The sequence below is a fragment of the Balearica regulorum genome, chromosome Z (assembly GCF_011004875.1).
Source record: "Balearica regulorum gibbericeps isolate bBalReg1 chromosome Z, bBalReg1.pri, whole genome shotgun sequence".
Lineage (NCBI taxonomy): Eukaryota > Metazoa > Chordata > Aves > Gruiformes > Gruidae > Balearica > Balearica regulorum.
Genome location: NC_046220.1, coordinates 36,847,069 through 36,868,368, shown reverse-complemented (window position 1 = coordinate 36,868,368; position 21,300 = coordinate 36,847,069). Strand labels below are relative to the sequence as shown.

Here is a 21,300-nt window from a genome sequence, read left to right as displayed (position 1 = left end):
TGCAGCTATACAATCACAGAACAGCCCAAGTTGGAAGGCACCTCGTAAGATTTCCTGGTCCAACCTTCCGTAGCAAATACGTAGATGAGATTATCCAGCACCCAAAACACCCATTTTGAAAACCTCCTGTGATAGGGACTCCACCACATCCCTGAGGAAGTTGTTTTCCAGTGATTAACTGTTCTTCTCACTGTAAAAAGTATCTTTATCTCAAGATGAAACTTCTCCTGGTGCAACTTGTTCCTATTGCTCCTTCTCTTCTCCATGTGGCTCCTTGTGAAGAGAGAACCTCTAACCTTTAAGTACTGGAAAACTGTGATGTGGTCTCCCCTGAGCCTTCTCTTGTCCGGGGACAAGAGACCTGAATCCTTTAGTCTTTCCTCACAGGGCGGATTCTCCGACCCTTTGGTTGTCTTCATGGCCCTCCTCTGGACCTTATCAGCCTGTCTGCATCTTTCTTGAATTGTGGGGACCAGAACTGGACACAGTACTCCAAGTACAGTCTGCAAGTGCTGAGTAGAGTGGGATGATCATGTCTCTATCTCTGTTAGTAATGCCCCAAATTGTTCTCATCTTTGGCCCCTGTCAAATGTAAGTTAACCAGTGGATTATACATTTCCAATTCTACGTAAGTTTTTCCTCTGAATCCAATATTTAGGGTTTTCAACTAACAACACTGCATCCCCTGTTGGAAAATGCAGCTCAGTTATCCAAAGAGCATGCAAAGTCAGGTGGTAACACTGTTAATAGCAGGGGTAAATACAGAAATCTTATTAACAGGTCACAGCAGGCTAAATTGCAGTATTTTCTTCTGTAAAGGTCTTTCAAAGCTGGGGCATATTTCACCTGGACTCAGGAGTTTGTTGATATATCAGAAGTTCTATACTGAGCCACAGCAAAACTGTATCTGGCCCAGTGTCTAGTTTCTAACAGTAGTTTTCCCTAAGTATCTGTTACCTAAGCATTAGAAATTGGTCATACAGAGAACTGTCCTTCCCTGATAGATACTTCCAGCAATCTGCAGCTCACCTTATTTATTAGTTTATGTGACTTCTACTACATGTATTTTGCAATGAACTAGCGCACACTGGACAGGAAACTAAAATCTGAAAAATCCATCAACAGCAAGACAGACCAAGTCCATCATCTTATTAGCATGAAAACTGCCGAAGAACATAAAAACACAACAAGAAATGTTATCCAGACACTTCCTTTTATTAGGACACTGAAACAGTTTAATGTACAAATGCTTTCTGTTAGTTGTAAATATTTCCTTTGTTTAAGCAGCATTTACAGCTCATGTACATTTCTCGACTCATCTTAAGATGCAAGACACTTTTGTGGTAGCAACTTCCTAGATCAGTGAATGCCAACACTCCGCAACCCTGTTTAAAATAATAAAGTCCAGATGGAGTGACAGAAAGAAGACAGTACACCATTCTGTTCAGTGACTGGGATCGTATTTCAAAAGTGGGGGGAAAAAAAAAATCAAAGGTATTCGGCCATACCTCTTTCTTTCTTAATACTCTCCTTATGCATTTCACCTCCTATCCAAAAATAATTACTATTATAAACAGAAAAGGCATCTGTACGTTTTCCTACAGAAACAATGAACCTGTATTTTAAAATATTCAGGGAAAATAGATTTCTCTGTTTAAAAAAGGAATATATATATATATAAATGTAGACACGTTTCTTCAAGCCAAAATATCTTCAAAGTATAAATTCTTTCCAGTCTATCCCGGTCCCCACATACTGCACACAATTGCTTTCATCAGGACAATTTCAATAAATGGTCACCTTATTACAGTTAAATGCATTCCTTCTCAACTACTAATGTTCAGTAAAAAAACCAAACCAACCAACCACCAACATTTATTTTTGATCACTGTTTATTAACCTGATGCTTCAACTTAGCTGAAACTCCGTTCCAAGTACTTGGCAGGGCAAAACACATAAACTAGTTTAATTAAAATTAAGAATCCAGATATTCATTTTCAACAGAAACCCTGAAGTTCAGGATAAGGCCCTTATGTGTTTGATTCACCTCACAGTATCCTGCTAAATAACTTTCCATTTATTTACTAAGACCCCAGCCTTGCTTTCACATCTGAAGAAATAGATGAAAGCCCTGCTTCATCCAAACATAACCACAAAACAACTAAAACAGGCTTGTTCATATATTTATCAGCCTAGAGCACTGAGAACTTAAACACCTTAATAGGCTTCTGATTTTTTAATGTCAAAAGTTTAACCAGAATCACCTGCTGTCTCCCTAATCCCAACCAACTTTTTTCCCCAGAGCCACTCTTCCCTTCATCCGCTTGACATGTCAGAGACATTTATCAAAAAAGGCAAAATGAAGAGGGTCAGACATGTAAACTGACCAGGGATCTCTCTCTCCACCAGCCACATCTCATAAGCGTATTAATTTCTCAGAGAGACCATGTATATAACCTGTCAGTAAAACACACATTATAACCGTACTTCAACTGCTATCAACCATAAGGTGTTCACTTAGTGTGACCTAAATACTTCTGTTCTATACACTTGTAAACAACAAAAATGGACAAAGGCAGTTTTACCAGTGTTTTAATGATGAGTTTGCCAAATGAATCAGATGACAGTATCTCTTAACAATATATTTGAACTTTTGTTTCATCAGAACTACTTAGTCATGACTTTGAAATTGCAAGAAATTCCACTCTGCTTCCTACCAATTTAGGTGTTATCGCTTCATTTTAAAGCAAAAAACCAAAACCAACAAAACAAACCCATGTATCTAAAGATTGTTGCTAGTCTTCAAAAGCACAACAAAAAAAAATTCCCCCACTTGCAGACAACCTAAAACAAAACACAAGAATTGAGTATAGATTCCGCAACCTATTATTTCACTGCTAATTTGTGATTTGCTTACCTTCACAGGTTTACCTTGAACTCCAAGCCCATTTACTATGCTGCATTGGAATCCAAGTACGTCATTTGTTCTCAGCTCATACATCAAAGGCTTGAGTTTACTTGAATGTTCAGGTGTCAATTATCGAACCAAAAATGGCTCACAAGCTCAAAGTATAGTGATGTTTTCATTTCCATTTCCCACATCTCTGAGGGTCTTGGGAAGGGTGATTGTTCTGCACTTTGGTTCCAGTCTGTAAAACAGGAATCAGCTTCCTTCCCCACATCTTTTCTCTTTTAAATCGTTGGCTTCTCACAGGCTTTTACTTAGTTAATAGAGAAAAAAGTAAATGCGAGTGAAACAGGAATACTCTTCCACATTGGGATGAAGGTTTCTTTGCATTGGACAGGTAATGATTTGACTATTTCAAATAGTCAAGCGACAATCACAAAAGTGTCCCAACACAACTTTAGCTGGTGAGAAGGTTTGAAAGTCAGTGCAGAGACAGTCACTATGAACTGAAGGAGGCAACATAGACTATGTTCATCTGATGCAGAATATTCAACAAAATAGTTGATGATGCTACAAAATCTAGTTATATGATAAGTGAAAATCTGAATGAAACATGATTAACATTTTATTTAAACAATGTTTCTCAAAACCAGTCCTGTAGTCCCTGTAGCAGCAATCAAAAAGGCATGCAAGTATGAAGCAACCCAGAATACAGATCAGGCAGAACATAAAATATTTAAACGAGCATTCTTAAAGCAAAATTCTGAAATACATAGCTATAGGGTTTTTTTATAAAAAGGTACAGCTTACTGTCATCCTTCCTTATCAGTTTCCTCTGATTGGTGTAATGTGTCCATCTGTGTAACGTCCATCTGTGCTTACTGAAAATCCTGACAGCATAACCTCCAGATATTACTATCCAGTTACATAGGGATTTTATGTGCATGAATTGAGTCGTATTTCAATAGTATTTGTACCATCTACACTCTTATTAGCTACCTGTGAGTCTTGCCATCTAAGATAGAGTCATTTAGAGGGAAATTTTGGCACATGCCATTTTAGTGCTTATTGCAGTTTGACTAAGCTAGTATTTAGTTGCTGTTTCAAAACCTTGGTTCATTCTTCATGTTGGTTGTGACTCCTCTTCAAGACTAATGCAAAGCCACCCCGACTATACTATAATGGAATCACATCAGTTTCACAATTCAGAGTTTTCAGTTTAGATGTTTTAGAGTTAATAATATGAAAAACCTCACCCATAATATGAAACATGCATATAATTACATATGAAATGCAGGAAGCAAATAGTATTTATTATGAATTTACCATTTAGATAATGGAATTCTCTAGCCAGGCATTCTTAAAAACTCTCTTCCAAAAATGGTTAGAGAAAGATATAAACAAAAAACAATTGAAGTTCCTCCTATAATTAAATAATAAATGATGTAATATAGCACAAAATTATCTCTTAATGTGTTATTTTCTCCCTTTTGGCAGTATTAGGAACAGTCTACCTTCATTTAGGGGTGGGAGTAATTCCCTGAAATTTATTTGAAGTTCCTACATTCTGAGAGTATGTAGAGAAAACTACATTTTACATGTTTTGGGGGAAAACTGAATGTTCATATACATTTCTGAAAATGTTTAAGGGTTTGAAGAAATAAATTTAGGACTTTTTACGATGCAACTTATGAAAGAGTCCTGTATGCAACAATGATATCCCATTTTAAGGAATGCTAGTAAATGGTAGAGTTTGAATTGCAAATACACTGTGTCATTCACCAGTTCCAAAATTCAATATTCTTCCTCTCACTGCATTTGTACCACTCTAGAACAATCTCGTTACTCAGTCAGGTTTCAATGCCATGAAGTGGAAGAACTTGAATATCTGAAGTAAAGTCACTGTACAGTGTGTAAAACGCTTATCCTGATAATTTGAGGAGAGGAATCCAAACAGCAGTCTAATTCAATACAGACTGTGCAGCTTCCTTAAGAATTGATGCAGCTTTGTCCAGTTCTTGTTCTGTTTGTTCCACTGTTACCACTACCCGAATACTACAAAAACAGAACATACACAGTAAACATTACTCCTTGCCTTCAGCTTTAGACTTTTCTTCCACTAATTTTAATGCATTAAAATCACTATCTCTAAGGAAATTATTATGAATTCAAATTCAACCAGAAACAAGACATATGACTAAACAGAAATGATCAGATGACTTTTTCTCCCCCCATACACACCACGGAAATTTGATTGTTATCTTTTTTACCTGCAGATGCGCAGTTCACAGAAATGTGCATGATAACAGGCAACACACCGATCACTGAGATTCAGGTAGTTTTGACACAGTTATGTAAGGGTATTAGCATTCTGTTACAGTCACTGAAAATACACCTCAAAATGCAGCCCTTCCCATTTTTTACAGAGCTAACTACTCAATACAGTCTACTGAACAAAACCCCAGCATTGTATGAAAAGAGAGAGTCATATCCAATAAAATGAAATAATGTATTGACTTTCTACTAACCTGGGTGGAGGAAGACATTTTTCTTCCTTCTCCAGATAGCGGGCCTGAGTTAATGCAATACCACTATTCATGCACTACAATTAAAGAAAATATAGCAGTCATCAATCTGGGAACTTCTGATGGTATATCATTTTGATCGCCAAATACATATAACTAACTTTTATGAGTTTGATGTCAGGATAACTGTAAGTTCTTTCCCAAATGGAGGTTTTGAAGGTTGTGCAAAATCATCTCTAATATTAATACAGCATAAACATATAAAACGTATTAGGGTGTAGCTTCTTTAGCTTTCATCTACAGACAAATCAGCAATCAGACAAAAATGTTGTATTAAGTAGGCTATTAAATCATATTTAAGCATATTATCAAGGAAATCTTGAAAGTCTTTAAACGACCACCTGTACTCTTATGAATATCATAAAGCTTTCTAAGCAACTGTTTTATATGCAAATTTACTTTGAGTTTTGAAGTACGTAACAGGAAAGAATTATTTTCTGAAGTGAAAAGGTCTAATACATATTTTTATCCAGTGCTACAGACTGAAACATCTGCAGCAAGAAATGGTTAGAAGATGGTCTTTAATATAGCCCAATAGTCAGCAAAGAAACTGAGCTTCTTGCAGTGTTCCTGCAAGACATTCCAACAACTTACCCAACAAGCCTCTCTACCCACATGCACTTCATTCATTACTCACATCCAAAGGCAATGATATATCTTAATTGCTATGGGGACACTTACGTAATCCACAACTCTTTTGAGTAGCTTCACATCATCTTCTCGAGATCCACAGCTCTCTTCCAACTGTAGGTGTAATGCTGGAGAAAAAGATTCTCCCACTACTTTTAAGCCAGAAATCCTACAACAAATAAAAAGCCTTTAACGCACATCCTACCTGAACACGTGTTAAGGTTCTAGATGGTGTTTCCCCTTTCTAGGTGGTGAGTGAGAAGGGGATATTTCACTTTATTAATACTAATGCAGACAAAACATATGTGCATTTCAGCTTGCAATAAGATAACAAAACTTATCAAGTGAATGTCTTTCCTAAGGAGTTTACTAAATGCAGTTTCAGTAAGTTTGTGTAACAATAATGATTCCTCCTTTTGCAAAAGGATTGAGGATTCAGAAATTCTGCATGGATCCTTATGAAGATGTGGGAGAAATGTTAGTGTTAGGCCTGTATGTTGCTGATAAAAACACAGCCAGCTAAGTCAAGTCTTTGGAGTCTATGTTAAGAAAATAATACTAAGCCTTTTTACTCACATGATAAGAAGAAACAAGGTTTAATTTTTGGCAAGACTATTGTTTTTAAATTATTTCCTGTAGAAAATCTTTACAACATCATCTGTCACTTAGTCAGAAACCTCTCTAAAATTACTTATATTACTAGAATTGCACCCACGTCTTTTTGTGGGGACATTTGTTAATCAGGTTCCTAGAATTTGATTGAATGATTGACATTTGATTGTCATTGTCCTGACACATTATATCATCACACTCAGGACTGAGTTATTCCCCTCAAAAAACTGTATCCACGTACCAAGCAAAATATCTGGTCTCCAAAATTAACAGGTCCCATAAAGGCATGGCTACCATCAGCCATAATTTTGATTTCCTGACTTTGATAAGCTTGCCTGACACACACATTTTAAGTTTATACCCTCATTGTCAACTGACTTTTCTGTTTTTAGAAAGTTCAAGACCCAGTTGGAGCAGAAGAGATGTTAAATCCATAAACAAGGGAACTATAGGAGCCTATACGAGAGAGAATTGGCACTACAAACACACTGAATCAATTATAACCTTGAAAAAATAAAATTATACTCTAGCATGAAAAGCATCTTGCATGATTTCTACAATGTTATTTCAATCCACAGTCGATTCCAGAAAGACAAATCAAACTGATATTCTTCTTCAGCCACAAAACTGCAAACATTCTGGTGACATTCACCTACACTTGCAAACTAACGAAACACAGGTGATTTCTTTAATACACAAGCACACACTGCATTTGTCTCACAACTGCACACATATCTAGGGATCAGGAATACAACGTTTGGTACCATAAAGGACAAGGAAAAGCAGTCCAAGGTCCAGTAGTACAAGTCCAAGGTACAAAGTAGAAAGACAATACACAGTATAGCTGTATAACATAGTTGTTCTTAGTTATTGTTCCCTAGGAGTGACCTGACTTCTAAGAAGTAGCGTTCTACAAGTCAGGAAATCAGAGTAGAAGTCAGATGAAGTTTCACTGTAATAGAAATCTATTTCCTGGAGAACAGATTTTAAGAGAAGCTACTAAAACAATTAGGTTTTGTTTAGAGAGAGACAGTGTTAGCTTCTATTTACAAAATATACATAATTCTTTAATTGAAATAGATAATCATACATGCCCCCCTCCAAAGAATAAATAAGATGGGTAGCAAGCAGGCTTTGTATCACTTCCATTCAAACTGAGTCTCTGCTTGAACAGCATGCTTTGTATTTGCTATACACTTAGTCACAGAGGCTGCTTATGAGTTTTAAACAATTTTAATCTTAAAACTTTTTCTGTCAGTTACAGCTGAAGTAACCTGAACTACATAATTCATTTTACCTAACTATTTGAAGAAACCCAGGAGTTTAACATGAGGCCTTCTTATGGCAATAGTTTACCTCCATGTAAAGTGCTAACTATGTTTTTCTGAGCCTCTGCCAAATTAAGATTCAACAAGTATTTGAGAATCCAATGCATGCACACTGTAACTTTCCTGAAATCAGAGTTCTCTTTCCTGAGAAATGCTGTGAAAATTTCATTTTCAAACAAAAATGTACCACTTCCACACAAAAAAGAGAGAAAGATCCGATTTTGAAGTAACAAAGGAACAAAACTAGCCTCTTGAATGCCAATAGTCCTTTTAAGGCTAGTTCTATATTAGTAAATTAAATATGCCTTGGACTGTTTTCTGGCCCCACGATGAATGGGTATGACATGACTCACATTCATACTTCTAAAATCTGAGTCCCCACATCAGGGTGGCCACATCCAGACTGACTATTGGGAACAGCTCCTGGCTCACACCAACTCTTGAACTGTTTCCAAGAGTCCTTTCAAAGAGCACTGCTTGGCCTGGGCCAAACCCATGCCACAGATCAACAACTTGACAGACTAGACAATTGAGATCCTGTGCCCAGGAATGCTTCCTGACATTAACGTACCAGTATGGATGTAGCCTTGGGGAGCTCCCTCCTCACCCAGCTACAAGCACAGGCTGCAGAACTGAGTGGCAGGTCCAGGCTCTTGGTGGTAGGGAACCCTGTGTAGCCAGGCTGCCCCGATCACCATAAACATTTCCATCAGTTTCACAAACAGAAACTAGAGTGAGGTTTCATTGAAAAAACACCAAGTTTCTCTAGAAGGAAAATCTTTAAAAATAAATCTGCTTTTCCCCATTGAAAACCTGCTTTATTGGAAAATTCTCAGACAGGTGTAGGATATACAATAAGTAATGAACTATTTAAGGGATACTAGCTACTACTGTCATGCCTTTTCAAAAACACAAAATTCTGTCCCATCCATCCTGTCTCCCTGCAACAAAGCTTCTTCATTTCTATTTACTAAGGCACTAGGTAGTTTTGAATACAAGACAGAAATGTACTTTATCTAAGGTCATTAAGAAAGTTAAGAATATTCCCGATTTGTGTAAATCATCCCATCTCTTACTGCATTTTCTTACATTTTACAAACTTCCATAGACAATAAGAAAGTAGTTCTATGCAGGATTCAGAAGAATTCTTCCATTTCTTCCACAAACCAGCACTTGGCTTGTACCCAGAACAGGAATAAACACCAGTCATTCCTCTAGCTTACACCACTATAGCTTCTTCCCCTATCATATTCCATATAAAGACCAAAGTTTTTTTGGAATGCTAACTGTGCACTGTTTCTTACAAATCAAGTCTTAAATTTCATGGGTTAGTTACACTTTGGTGAAAAGAAAAATTTCCTTTACTTTTAATTAGTTCCTCTGACTGTATTTGTTCTATTATGAGAAAGGAGAAAAACTGTATTCTTTCCCACTTTCTTTGTGTACAGTTCTACCACCATTTACGCTCTCTTTTAAACCAACAGATAGTTCCACTCTATCATAGTGAGAGCACCATTAAGAACTGAAGTCAAGCAGCAGCCATGGTTAGGCATGGAAGATGAGTTCATTTGACATCACAGCATTAAAAAAATCTTCTTCTGAAAACTTTGGCTCCTTTTCAAACCATCACACACTTTTTCTAGTGTGGTTACTAATTAAAAAAAAAAAAAAAAGATAAACACACTGGACCCTGCAAACATTCGTTCAAATCTTCTCTCTGATACTGCTTTATGCAATTGTTAGGATAGTTTTCTTGCTACAGGGCTCCCCAATTCCCTAGGGTTGTTAAATCTTTAAAGTTCTTTCACAGTATGACCTAGAAGAACTACTTCCTTTGCAATTTTTTTTTGACCTCCATGTTACCACACTGTTTTCCAGAAGGCAAAAATACAAATGTCCCCCTGAACAGACACTCAGGCATTTTGTCTACTTGTTGATTTGTGACTATACTAATCACAGAATTTAAGTGAAAAAGCAGAATTAGTCACAGGATAGAAAAGTACCAGCCATGTCTTATTCACTTCTGTTTTGCAGTGAATATTAACAAGTAAAAACTTGATAATTTTTTCCTTACATTTTTTCCTGTATTTTAAACATAGTTATAATTATCTCCTAAAAATGACAGGTACAGAAGAATATTACAATTATTCTCCTTTTAGTACAATCATAACATTCTATTACTAGCAAAGGAGATGCTAACAGTTTACAAGTTACTCTAAAATTTTAATTTCAAGTGTAGAAACATCTGGGTGTCTTTGACCTGAACGCATATGCATTTTAAACCTGTGCTGAAACAGAACACAGCCAAAGGAGACAAGGATTATTTGATGGTAGAATTATTCCAAAGAAGCTGAACGTAGCTAAAGTTCTAACATAAAACATCAGCTAAGCAGGAAACTGCTTATTTGAAATAACAAGCAACTCACACTGAATAACTGACTAATACGACAAAAAAAATCAGCTAGTATAATCAGTCATGCATTACAGATTTTGTGTATGTTTAAATGTTATTCATTTCTGTAATACGTAACAGAATAGAAGAAAATGAATTGTAAAATACCAGCTAACATATCTTTCAGCACATTAAACAGCTGTTGAAAAGTAATTTCTATATTTTAGTATCAAAACTTGTCAGGAAAAAAAGCAATTACTCAGTATAGCCATCTTTTAAAACAGGATAGTGTTGGGAAATTTTAAAAAGAATCCTTATTTTTCAGATAAATTCTGGCAATTCTCTATGTTCCTCCAGAATAATGAATACTTCTATACCTATTTAACATTCAAGTCTCCTATGTAAGAACGATATTGTATTAAGGGTGACTGCAAGGTGCATTGAGTTGCCTAAAGTATCTGCTAAGCAATACCCCAAACGTTTTTACTTAGACTTCTTTTTTCAAAATGCTTATCAACACTTCGTACCACTGAAAGCTATCACACTCTCCTAAAGACTTAAATGTGTAAGGGCTTGCTAACATCCTCACAAGCATTAACGTATAATTTCATTTGAATACCTCTAAAGCGATTTTAAAAATCTGAACTCTTTTTAGTTGCACAACAGAGACAGTTGGGAAAGGGTGACTTTTTTCCTTTAATACACACATAATTTAGTGTACGGACGCCAGTCTAGGCATCTGTAAAACCAGAAATAGATTTGGGCAAGGAAAGTTCTTTTAAAGTTGGCATTATAAAGGCATGGTCAAATCAACAACAGCCAAAAAAAATCCCCAACAAAAAACACACTTACCCCTGTAAAGCTTTGTGAATCCGTTCACATTTAGCTCGGAGAGTCTGAAAAATGTCTACACACACACACACACACACACACAAAGAGAGAAAAAGCAAAAAGGCTTAGAAATCCTGTTTCCACTAAACATTTCTATAAGTCTAAGATTTCAAAAAAAGTATCTGGAAGGAAAACTAAGATATACATATCTACTGAAGTACTAAGTCTCTTCACTACTTTTTGTAATGTTCCCAATTCCCATTTCTGCTAAGAAATGACAGGCTTTTAAGACCTGACAAATGCATTACTTCCCTTTATCTCATTACTCCAGCTGCAGTGGTTTATGATCATATGGAAAGGATGACACAAACTCTTGGTAATGGGATTGAAATAGCAGTTGAAATTTACATTTATAAAATATCTACAGCCATGCAGACTGTTCCTTGATCCTTTCACCAACTCACTGCAGATTCTTAAACACGAAAACTTTGACTTCTGGATCTATAAACTTTGGTTCATTTCCTCAATAAAGGCTGACCCTCCACTACAGCTAACAGTCCCATAACTTAGTCATAATTTTTCCTTGCTTTTGTTTAACTTCTGAGGACTAGGCGTGGGCTACCCAGTAGTTTTTATTTATTTGCAACAAATTAAATACTGCATCTCTCTGCAGATGTCCTCCAATCTGTTGATGCTAATGAAGATTAAAACCAAATACACACAGATATGGCCAATTTTGTCCTTTTTCATATGCTTTTCACCCCCTCCACGCCCCACACAGAAAGTCTTTCTTCGGTTCTAGCAACAGAGGCAATTCTCCAACTCATAGAGTAGAAACTCCTGCCTGCCAACTTTATCCAAATGTCCTGTACTTGGTCCAGCCAAAATTGCAGGTGTTTGCACCATGATCATTCCTGAGATTCTTGCCTGGATGCTTACTTCTCTCTTTTCTTAGTGGAGTAGAAAAAAAAAAAAAAGTTATGTAGTGCAAATGGAAAGCAAAGTGTTGTTCACTCCTGAGGAATTATATTCCCATTTGTTTCTCTTTAACCTTCCCTTCCTCCATTTGTCTTGAAGGAATTTGTTTTCAAGGAAGAAGCACATCACTAGTCTATAAAGAAGAGTAATAGTTTCTTATTTGCTTAGTGATAACCATCTCTGTACCTCCTAGACTCAACTAACTGGCTCATTTTCAGCTGGAAGAAGGAAAAGGGAGGAAACATTGAAGAAGAAAAGCAGGATTGGAAATTATATGAAGAAAAAAACATGCATGTAAAATTAATTAGCTGAAAAAGAGAGAGGACTTAAGAGTAAACGGGTGAGGAATTGAAGTATGGAGAAGTATGAGTTATTAGTTTTGGGTGAAGAAAGACTGGATTAAGTACCTGGATTATCTTCCATAATATTCAGAGCCTCAATAGCAGCAGCAGCTAACAAAGGAGGTAGGGATGCAGAAAAGCAGTAACCTTGACCAGACAATCGCTGTGGTGGAGGGGGGGAAAAACCACGCGGGGAATAAAAAAAAAAAAAAAACAAAACACAACTTTTTTGTTTATAGCAGTATAGACAGCGTTTTAAAAGTTAATTCACATACATTTAAACAACCTCTTCTCCACATAGGTTCATGGAAGGATTTAAAAGTAGGTCTCCAATTCATCTACAATATTTCATAGAACCCGACAGTTTCTGTATGGAATCAAATGTTGCATAATAATTTATGTCATAACACTTCTTGCAAATTCATATTAGTAACTAACTCTTACATCTAAGCAACTAATCCTGTCACACCACATAAAAATGAGACCTGGCTTACCTGATGGTCAATAATAAAAGATCTTCCACAGCAAAATCCTCCAATAGAAGCCAGTGAATTTTCCATGTTTGCACTAATAAGATCTATATCATCAATCTGCCAGTTAAATTAACAAGTTATTAAAAGATGCTTTTGATTATCTATTAAAGATGCATGTTGTTTCTTACTATCTAGTGAATACTAGAGAAGATCCACCAAACCATCACATATTAAAATGAAGCTACAACTGAAATAACAATTTTAAGCAATACAAAAGGACTTTAGAAATTGAGACTTATTGATCTGTAGATAATTTACATAGGATCACTCTTTTTCAGGCATTGCAATGTGAAGAACACAAACCGAAAAAACAAATTACATAGATACTGGTGACAAATCCTGAAAGCACTTGGTGTGACAGTGTCCTTTAAGAACGTAAGTTGTCCCACTGCAGTGAGTATAGGTTGGAATGTGATTAAAATTGGGCATAAACCTAGCTAAATCAGAGTTTGAACTTTAGAGACACGTCTTATTTCACTTGCTAGTTGCAAGTATATTTTCTGCCAATCTCTGTAATGCACACTGATGACCACTGTTACAAATTCCCATTCTGAGCAGACTAAACTGAAAGATAATGTTTATAAATGAATTTAACATAGAAGCCAATTAATCAGATGGTACTTGGCAAGCATCACAGCAGCACTGTTTGTTTCCTTTTCTAAAGCTGTTTAACATTCATTTTCTCTTTTCCACATTTGGTATTAAGACACTTAAAGTGAAAACAATAGGAGATAGGGGAAGACAGAATGAATGATATTTCACTTTTCACTTCGAAGCTCAACTCAGACACTGTCAGCGAGAGATGCTCCACACTGAGACACTGGCAACCAAAAGAGCACGTCTTCCCTCCCCAGCTCAGGTGGTTATGTTAGCAAACAGCTGCAAGGATACAGTTTTGAATTTCCAAAGTACTTCTCAGCTGAATAAACACCACAAAAGGTAGACTCCTGGAAAAATAGTTTGGCTTAATCTGCCAGTAAAGTAGTAAGACAACATCTTTAAAAGGACCATCAAAAGCTTTATCCTGTTTTTCCCCACTGGAGCAAAAGGCAATAAAGTGGGCTGGCTATATACTGAGAAGATTTTTCCGACTTAGGCCAAATATTTCTGTGTAAGCATGACACTTTAAGTGAATGCAGCTGGAAAATACTGCAATCATCATCTCACTGAGTGTCCAAAAAAAGGATAAAATTATGCATTGTAAAAATTCTTTTACCTTCCTCACTAAAGATAAGTAAAATTATTTCAAGTGAGCATGTGGACAAAAAGTGCCAAGACCTGAATGCTTTAAGACTGATAAAGAAAAGTATGTTTAAATTTCTATTGTACACTACTAAACATTGTTAATGTCATAAGTCTAAGAAATCAACTGTGCAATTTGCTTCTCCACAAGTCTCTTGTTCACAACAAAACTCACAAAAAAGGCACTTACATTTATTCCAAAGTGTTCAGTAACTCCTCTTCCATGTTCTCCAAGAACTCCAAAGGAAAGGCTCTCCTCCAAAAATATTCTAACTTTGTATTTATACTTCAATTTTATCTAAATGAGAGCCAATGATATAAAATACAAGTCAAGCTCATCAAAATTTGGTAACAAAATGGATGGGGAAGTTAATGTAAATACAGACAAGTACAATATCCTGCATACTGCAAAAATGTCAGCTCTAGAGTTGTGTTCTGTCATTAATAGATATTAAAAGCCGTCAAAATTCTTCCACCATGTAAGACTAAATTTCATACATGTTCATGTACCCCCCAAAAAAATTTTTTTTTTATATAGGCTATCAAGTACTTTCAAGATGATGCATTTTCACAGCATTTCTTCCACATATAGACTGCACAAAAAGCCAATTTAGGCTGAATAGAAAATGTTTTCCTTGGAGTCACTGCTTATGACAGCTGTGTGAGGGTTTCTTTGAACTTTTTTTTTTTTTTGGATATAACTTAGTTTAGAGATTTAGTATCATACAGTAAACCTGAATATAAAGTGTATTTTACAGGTTAAAAACTAAAATCATAACCAGATATTAATTTGCAAGTCTCACAACACATAGCTTCGGAATCCTAACCCTGACCAGAAGTTTCAAAATAATGTAAGATTTGGGATCAGTGTTTTATCAATGTTTGAGAAAGAAAGAAGGTAAACAAAAAAACTACATGCAGAGCTTTTCTATGTAGGCTTAACTATGATACTACTATTTCATTAGCCACGTGCTTTCATATGCAGAGTTTAAAAGGCAAACTGAAACCACTTACCAATTCTGGAAGAGGGCAAATGTCTCCTGTGTTCATATACAATCCTTCCACTACAATAAACCTTCGAGTTACACGGGCCTTGCGAGGATTCTTCAGAGAAAGATGCAGTTTCAGTTCATATCAATTGTTACTAACAAGCAAAGCTCTGAAGATTTTTTTGATGGGGAAGGACAGTAATGGGAAGGGAAGGAAGATAATGTCTCTTTTTCAAGTAAGCTTTTAGTTTAGTGGAAACTTAGTACCTATCGTTTGTAATAAAAGTTGCAATGTCTCATTGGACTGGTTCTTTATTTTGTAATAATTTTAAAGCTTTTAACTCTTACACAAGATTTAAGATGCTTTGCAACAAATCACAACCAATCCATTTGAAATTTTTGAATAAAATACAAACAATACAACTACAGAACAAATACTACAAATCTTGGTCTCTGTTGTATTCATCATTAGTCTGTGCATTTAGAAGGCTTTTCAACAAGTAGTTTGTGCACCAGGACACTCAGTGCAGCACAAACTTCTCACAAGTAGTGTCCTCATAAAACACAATCCAAAAGTATTCGTAACATTCAAATTACAATCTCCTTGTCTGATCTCTGGACAAGGTAGGCCATAAGAATATCCTGCACTGGTTTCTGTTTAAACTTCAATGGTATGATTTGAGTTTTGTTGTTTCAAAACGCCATTCCCCTGGTATTTACTTTAAATCTTATTGATATTTCCTGATCAAAGATATTAAGTCATGCTTCTTACCTTTTTCAGTTCTTGTAAAAAGATTCAGAGGACATCTGTTTGACTTTTCTGAGTGGTGAGCACTAAAACAAGTCACAGTCGACTCCACAAGTTGGAGCAGCTCTATTGGTACCCCTTCTTAGTCAAGTATGTCTTAGTTATACACACCTGGTCTATATTAAGCTCTTGGCCACTGACTTTATGTTCACATTCAGCTAATTACATCAAGAAACTTTAACCATATAGCTAAATCAAAGCACTCTGCTCTAACAAACCAAATGTGTTACACAAATTGCATCACTAGTCTGTCAACCACATCTAAAAACTAATGAAAAGATTACCTAACAAAATGTATTTTCCATGAAGGTATGTGAACTAGTACATTTTCTATAAATTTGCTATTAATCAGATCAATTACTGATTTAGACTGACGTTAAGCTGATTGGCTTGTAACTATGCAGTTTATCTACTTTACTTTTTCTGTGTTAGCACAAAATCAGCTTTCCTCCAATTGTCTGTAACTTTCCAGCATTCCGTGAACAAGGCACATAATGGTGATAGCTCTTCAACTAATTCTTCCAAAATTCATTTAACCAAGTTATCTGTACTTGCTGATCCTGATTTTAGTAGCTGCTTTTGGATACCCTTTTGTATTATTGTCAGAGTGAGAAACAAGCCATCAAACTGACCCAAATTTTTCAAGAGAGAACATCTTAAGAGTTGAGTGCAAGATAGGGGAAGAGTTTAAGGAAAAAAAAAAAAAAATAGAATCATGTTGATTCTATAAAGTGTTAGAACTAGCCACTTTTGTGTTGATTTTATGGTATGGCATTTGAACTGATATTAAACTTGCATGATTTTTTAGGCAAATGCAGTTATACAAATTTCTAAAAGATGAAAAAAAGAAGCTCTGTAATAATATTTTTTAAAAATAAAATAATCTTATACCTCAGTCATCTACCCATATTCTCCCATTACCAATGCCTGTGAGCTCACTTCCAGTGGTTATGCAACCATATGAAAATAAATAATAATAATTTTAAAAATGTATCTTAATACATAAGCAACATTAACTGCTCAATAGAGATTTATGAAAACCACATAACTGCCTATAAGCATTTAATCAATTCAATTACACAATCCAGTAACAAAACATGGGGCAGGTGGCAGAAAAGAGTACAAATATTTTTTCAAAGGAATGGTACCTTTTGATCTTCAGTCTCTTGTTCTTTCAACAGTCGTTCAAGGTCAGCCATATCATTATGCTTAAATAACTTGATGTTACTACGAGATGCTTGTAATCCCTTCTGAATAGCAAAGCAGGCAGCTTCATCTCTGTAAATACAACGAGCCCTTGTAAGTTTGCACTTGGTTTAACAATTATTCAAAGAAAGCTGGCTATTAGAACTGTCATGCTTTTGACTAGATATCTTTACTTAGGTGTAGTTAAAACCAGATTTATTAAAGCATCTTACTTACATTTTGAAAACTCATTTCCAAGGCTTCTCAGCTTTCCCATGCACTGTATCCACTAACAGAAAGCCAACATGTTTTTTTGTGAAGTGTACACTGGTCCTTCTGTTTGTATGTGACAGCAGTTTATTTGAGCACAGCATTCCATGGACCTGGTACAATACCATGGTAATCATCCCAGAAACCTCTCACTACATTTGCTCTGGGTCTTTGGAAAAAAGTGCAAAGATGTGCCTGTAACATTTATATTGGTCCTCCAAGTATTCAAAACCTGCTTTTTAATATCCTTTTGGAATTACTACCTCAGTGTTCAAAGAACTATCCACCATTTTTAAGTGTTAGAAAAGCAAATCTCTGAGCATGATGGGGGATGCAATTTCACAGCTACTTAAGTCGAGTAATCTTTTAAAAGGGGCAACCAAATCAGACCTTCTGCACATGCTAAATGCAGTAATTTCAACCAAGTTGCTTCTAAATATAGTGAGATCTTTTGTCAGTGAGAAGCTGAAACAGTCAAGATAGCTAAATCCAGGACACACTGGAATCCTGCATAGTGTGCACAATCCTGGTCATTCATCTTAAAAAGCTGATGTGGAAAATGCTCCAAGATGACCAAAAAACATGGTCAAAGTTATGAAAGAACTTCTGGAAAAGAAGTCAAATAGGCTGCAAGCCTTACACTTAGAAAAGAGAGCACTGAAGAAAGATTTTGGCAGACAAATACAAAAGTATCAGTGTGTTGTGGCTTAACCCCAGCAGGCAGATAAGCTCCACATAGCCACTCACTCATTCCCCCTGTGGAGAAGATACATCAGCTCACTGTCTAAAAATCAAATGCATCAATTGAAATTAGTAGGTCTTATATTCAAAACGGGTATTTCTTCATATTTTTTCATAAAAGGTTCAAGTTAAACTGTGAAACTGTATGTCATAGAAGCATTGTGGATATTAAAGATTTGCACATGTACTGAAAGAATAGGAAGGTGTAAGAAAAACCCATCAACTAGTACTAAATCCAAACCCTCCTCTTTGGCTCAGTAACTTTTGAGTATTGTTACATTGTTTCTCCTGGGTTTTTATGCTTCCCTAGACAAATTATGACTGGCTACTCTCAGGGACCGGATGCTGGGCTTGCTGAATCCTTAGTATGACCCTGCATAGATGTTCTTGTGTTATTTTAATATGTACCAATATTTATCCAACTAATCCATTGCAAATATGCATGAGGGGAAAAACTGTCCTGCAAGAAAGGTGAAAAGCCACCAGTAAACAGGAGAAAAGCAAATATGACTGTACAGTTTCTTAACAACAAAACTAGGTATTAGACTTCTGTTAGTTCTTGCATGGACAAGTTTGGTGGTGGGTTTGGTTTTTTTTTTGGCTGAGTGCCAAAGTCTGCTCTTCCATTGTAAAGCAATAACTGATTTGATTTGCAGTATTTGGCAAAGAAAAGATACTCAAGCTTTGTACAACAAAATACTTGATCACAACTAATATTATTTTTTAAATTGTTAATATGATTAACAATAACAAAAAAGAAAAATTGAAAGGAAAACTCTTTAATCTGGAATTTCCTAAGTAGAAAACAATACTTACACAAACACAATGTCCCCTCTTTTTGAATATGCAGGAATAGCACTGGCAATTGTTGCAAAACCATATGAGTATATTATAGCTTCCTCTGTCCTCATGAATTTTGCTAGTCGTTCTTCTAATTCTAAATGCACATCTATTTGAGAGAAAAATTGAAAAGAAATCATTTACTTGTGTTCCTATCAGAAAGGCTATAATTGCTTTTAGTGATCATCTAATTGAAGCAAACAATGTTTACTTGTTGAAACACTCTTCCTACAAATAACTTCTCTAAAACCAGCTGCAACCAATCCAGCCTTACTTAACCTCACAAGTAACCCAATATTAAATCAGAAGCTTTGATAGGTCTGAACATATTTATGTAATGTGGCTCTCTCATGTTCTTATGCAATGGTAATTAAAATCTACTTGTGATTAGACCACAAGTGAATGATGCAGGGTTCCTGGACTGTGACTAGGGAGCATAGTTACTACAGACAACAAATAGCTATGTAATTTATAGCAATTAATGAGGTCCTGTTGGCAGACTGTCAGTTCTTCCAAGCCGGTATTTCCACTGCATATAGCACAGCTATCATTATAACAGAAAACTGAAGTGCATCTCCTGAACACACTTCAGCCAATTGAAAAGGTTACCATCTCCATGCCAGAGATTACTCACTCTTAAGATAAACTGACACACACACAAGCACTTCCCAAACCAATTTGATCAAAGTGACCCATGTTAGAAAGAAAACACTACTAAATCAAAATATTAAGAGGGGTAATACCACATGGTGAGTGGATTGTTGCTGCAGAAAGGTGACCACAGCATTAAGGATTCTGCCTAAGCAAAATAACCTGTATCAAACAGTTATTTTAATTGTGTAACTCTTTTGCCACCATCTGCTTCTGCTAGCAAATGTTAGTCAGAGAATCATGCCTTTTATCAACTCAAAATAAACACGTTTAAAGGGCGAAGAGATATCCTTAGTGTGTGACTTGAAAGATCACCATCAACCAAATGTTACCTTTTTGCAATTATTGAAAGTTCATTGAATCAAATGAGGCAATATCAGTTAAAAATATAGATTCTTGAATAGCCTATGAGGTGCAGTAATGTCAGTCTTACTATTTCTAGCCAGGTACCAACAGCAAGGGTGTAGGAAGAAAGGGCTTTTTAAAAATCTTAACTCTGCAATACTAAAAAAAATTTCTAGCGTAACCTTTCCCCAAAATGGCACACCCACCTGATTCATGTTTTATACAGTAAAAGCAAAAGACATGTCTTCAAACAACAGCCTCCCAATCACGGTCAAGAACAATTTTATCCACAGACTACAAACTATAAATCTTCAACAATCCTTTCCTAATGTTTACCTGAGCATAAAAAATAGAATGGAACAGTTTTTCCACTGGTTTTAAATGGAAACTAAAAGTTTAATCACTTACTAGTTGCAAGTTTTCTTTTGCTACCTTTCACTTTGATCCAGCTGTATTTGATCTACCAAACATTCAGAGAAACCTAGAAGAGCCTTTCTTCTCCACTTCTTTGGAAGGAAAGACACTGATTGCAGTTATCTGATGTACTTTCTGATAGAGATGTCAAGTGGTCATTTTTCAGAATCTTTGTGTCTTTTTCTTTATTGTTACATGGACTTCAGGACCAATGAAACAATCTCCAGTCAGGCTTCAAAACAGGATGGGTGAACTTTGATTCAATTAGTCACCAAAAAGTCCAAGAAAGACCTTTTTCTGGCATCAAGCACCAAAAAAAGAGGCTGGCCACGTGGCACTTAAAACGTGCAATATAAACAACATTCAGCAAAAATGTTCCTTGTTGAAGCCCCGACAGTAGAGATTAGCAAATTAGGGGAAACAAGGACTGAACTACTATTTCGAGTGCTCAGCTATTGATACCTAATGGGGAAAAATGTTTGTTCGAGTGTAAAAGCCCACCTACATCCTCTAACTAAAAAAAAAGAAAAGATGACAAGACCATCACAGTTAAATACGAAAACTTGCATGCTTCTCACCGAGCTTTACTCAGCAACAACCACCACTACACTGAGCAAGGGCTGTGTAAAAATTGAGGGTGAAAGAAATACTGTCAGCAATAATGAGCTAATGAATAT

General features: G+C 35.9%; 1 protein-coding gene across 1 annotated transcript in view; it reads right to left on the bottom strand.

Annotated features, from left to right (window-relative positions):
• Positions 1-1,194: 1,194 nt before the first annotated feature.
• Positions 1,195-21,300, bottom strand: part of SPTLC1 (serine palmitoyltransferase long chain base subunit 1) — a 37,724-nt gene continuing 17,618 nt past the window's right edge. Inside the window, exons 6-15 of the mRNA XM_075740192.1 lie at positions 19,190-19,322; positions 17,326-17,455; positions 15,395-15,484; positions 14,571-14,678; positions 13,100-13,195; positions 12,672-12,768; positions 11,308-11,362; positions 6,175-6,292; positions 5,437-5,510; positions 1,195-4,963 (exon numbers count right to left, since the gene is read on the bottom strand). Coding sequence (XP_075596307.1) covers positions 4,870-4,963; positions 5,437-5,510; positions 6,175-6,292; positions 11,308-11,362; positions 12,672-12,768; positions 13,100-13,195; positions 14,571-14,678; positions 15,395-15,484; positions 17,326-17,455; positions 19,190-19,322 — 995 coding nt within the window. The 3' untranslated portion in view covers positions 1,195-4,869. The remainder of the gene's footprint in view (positions 4,964-5,436; positions 5,511-6,174; positions 6,293-11,307; positions 11,363-12,671; positions 12,769-13,099; positions 13,196-14,570; positions 14,679-15,394; positions 15,485-17,325; positions 17,456-19,189; positions 19,323-21,300) is intronic.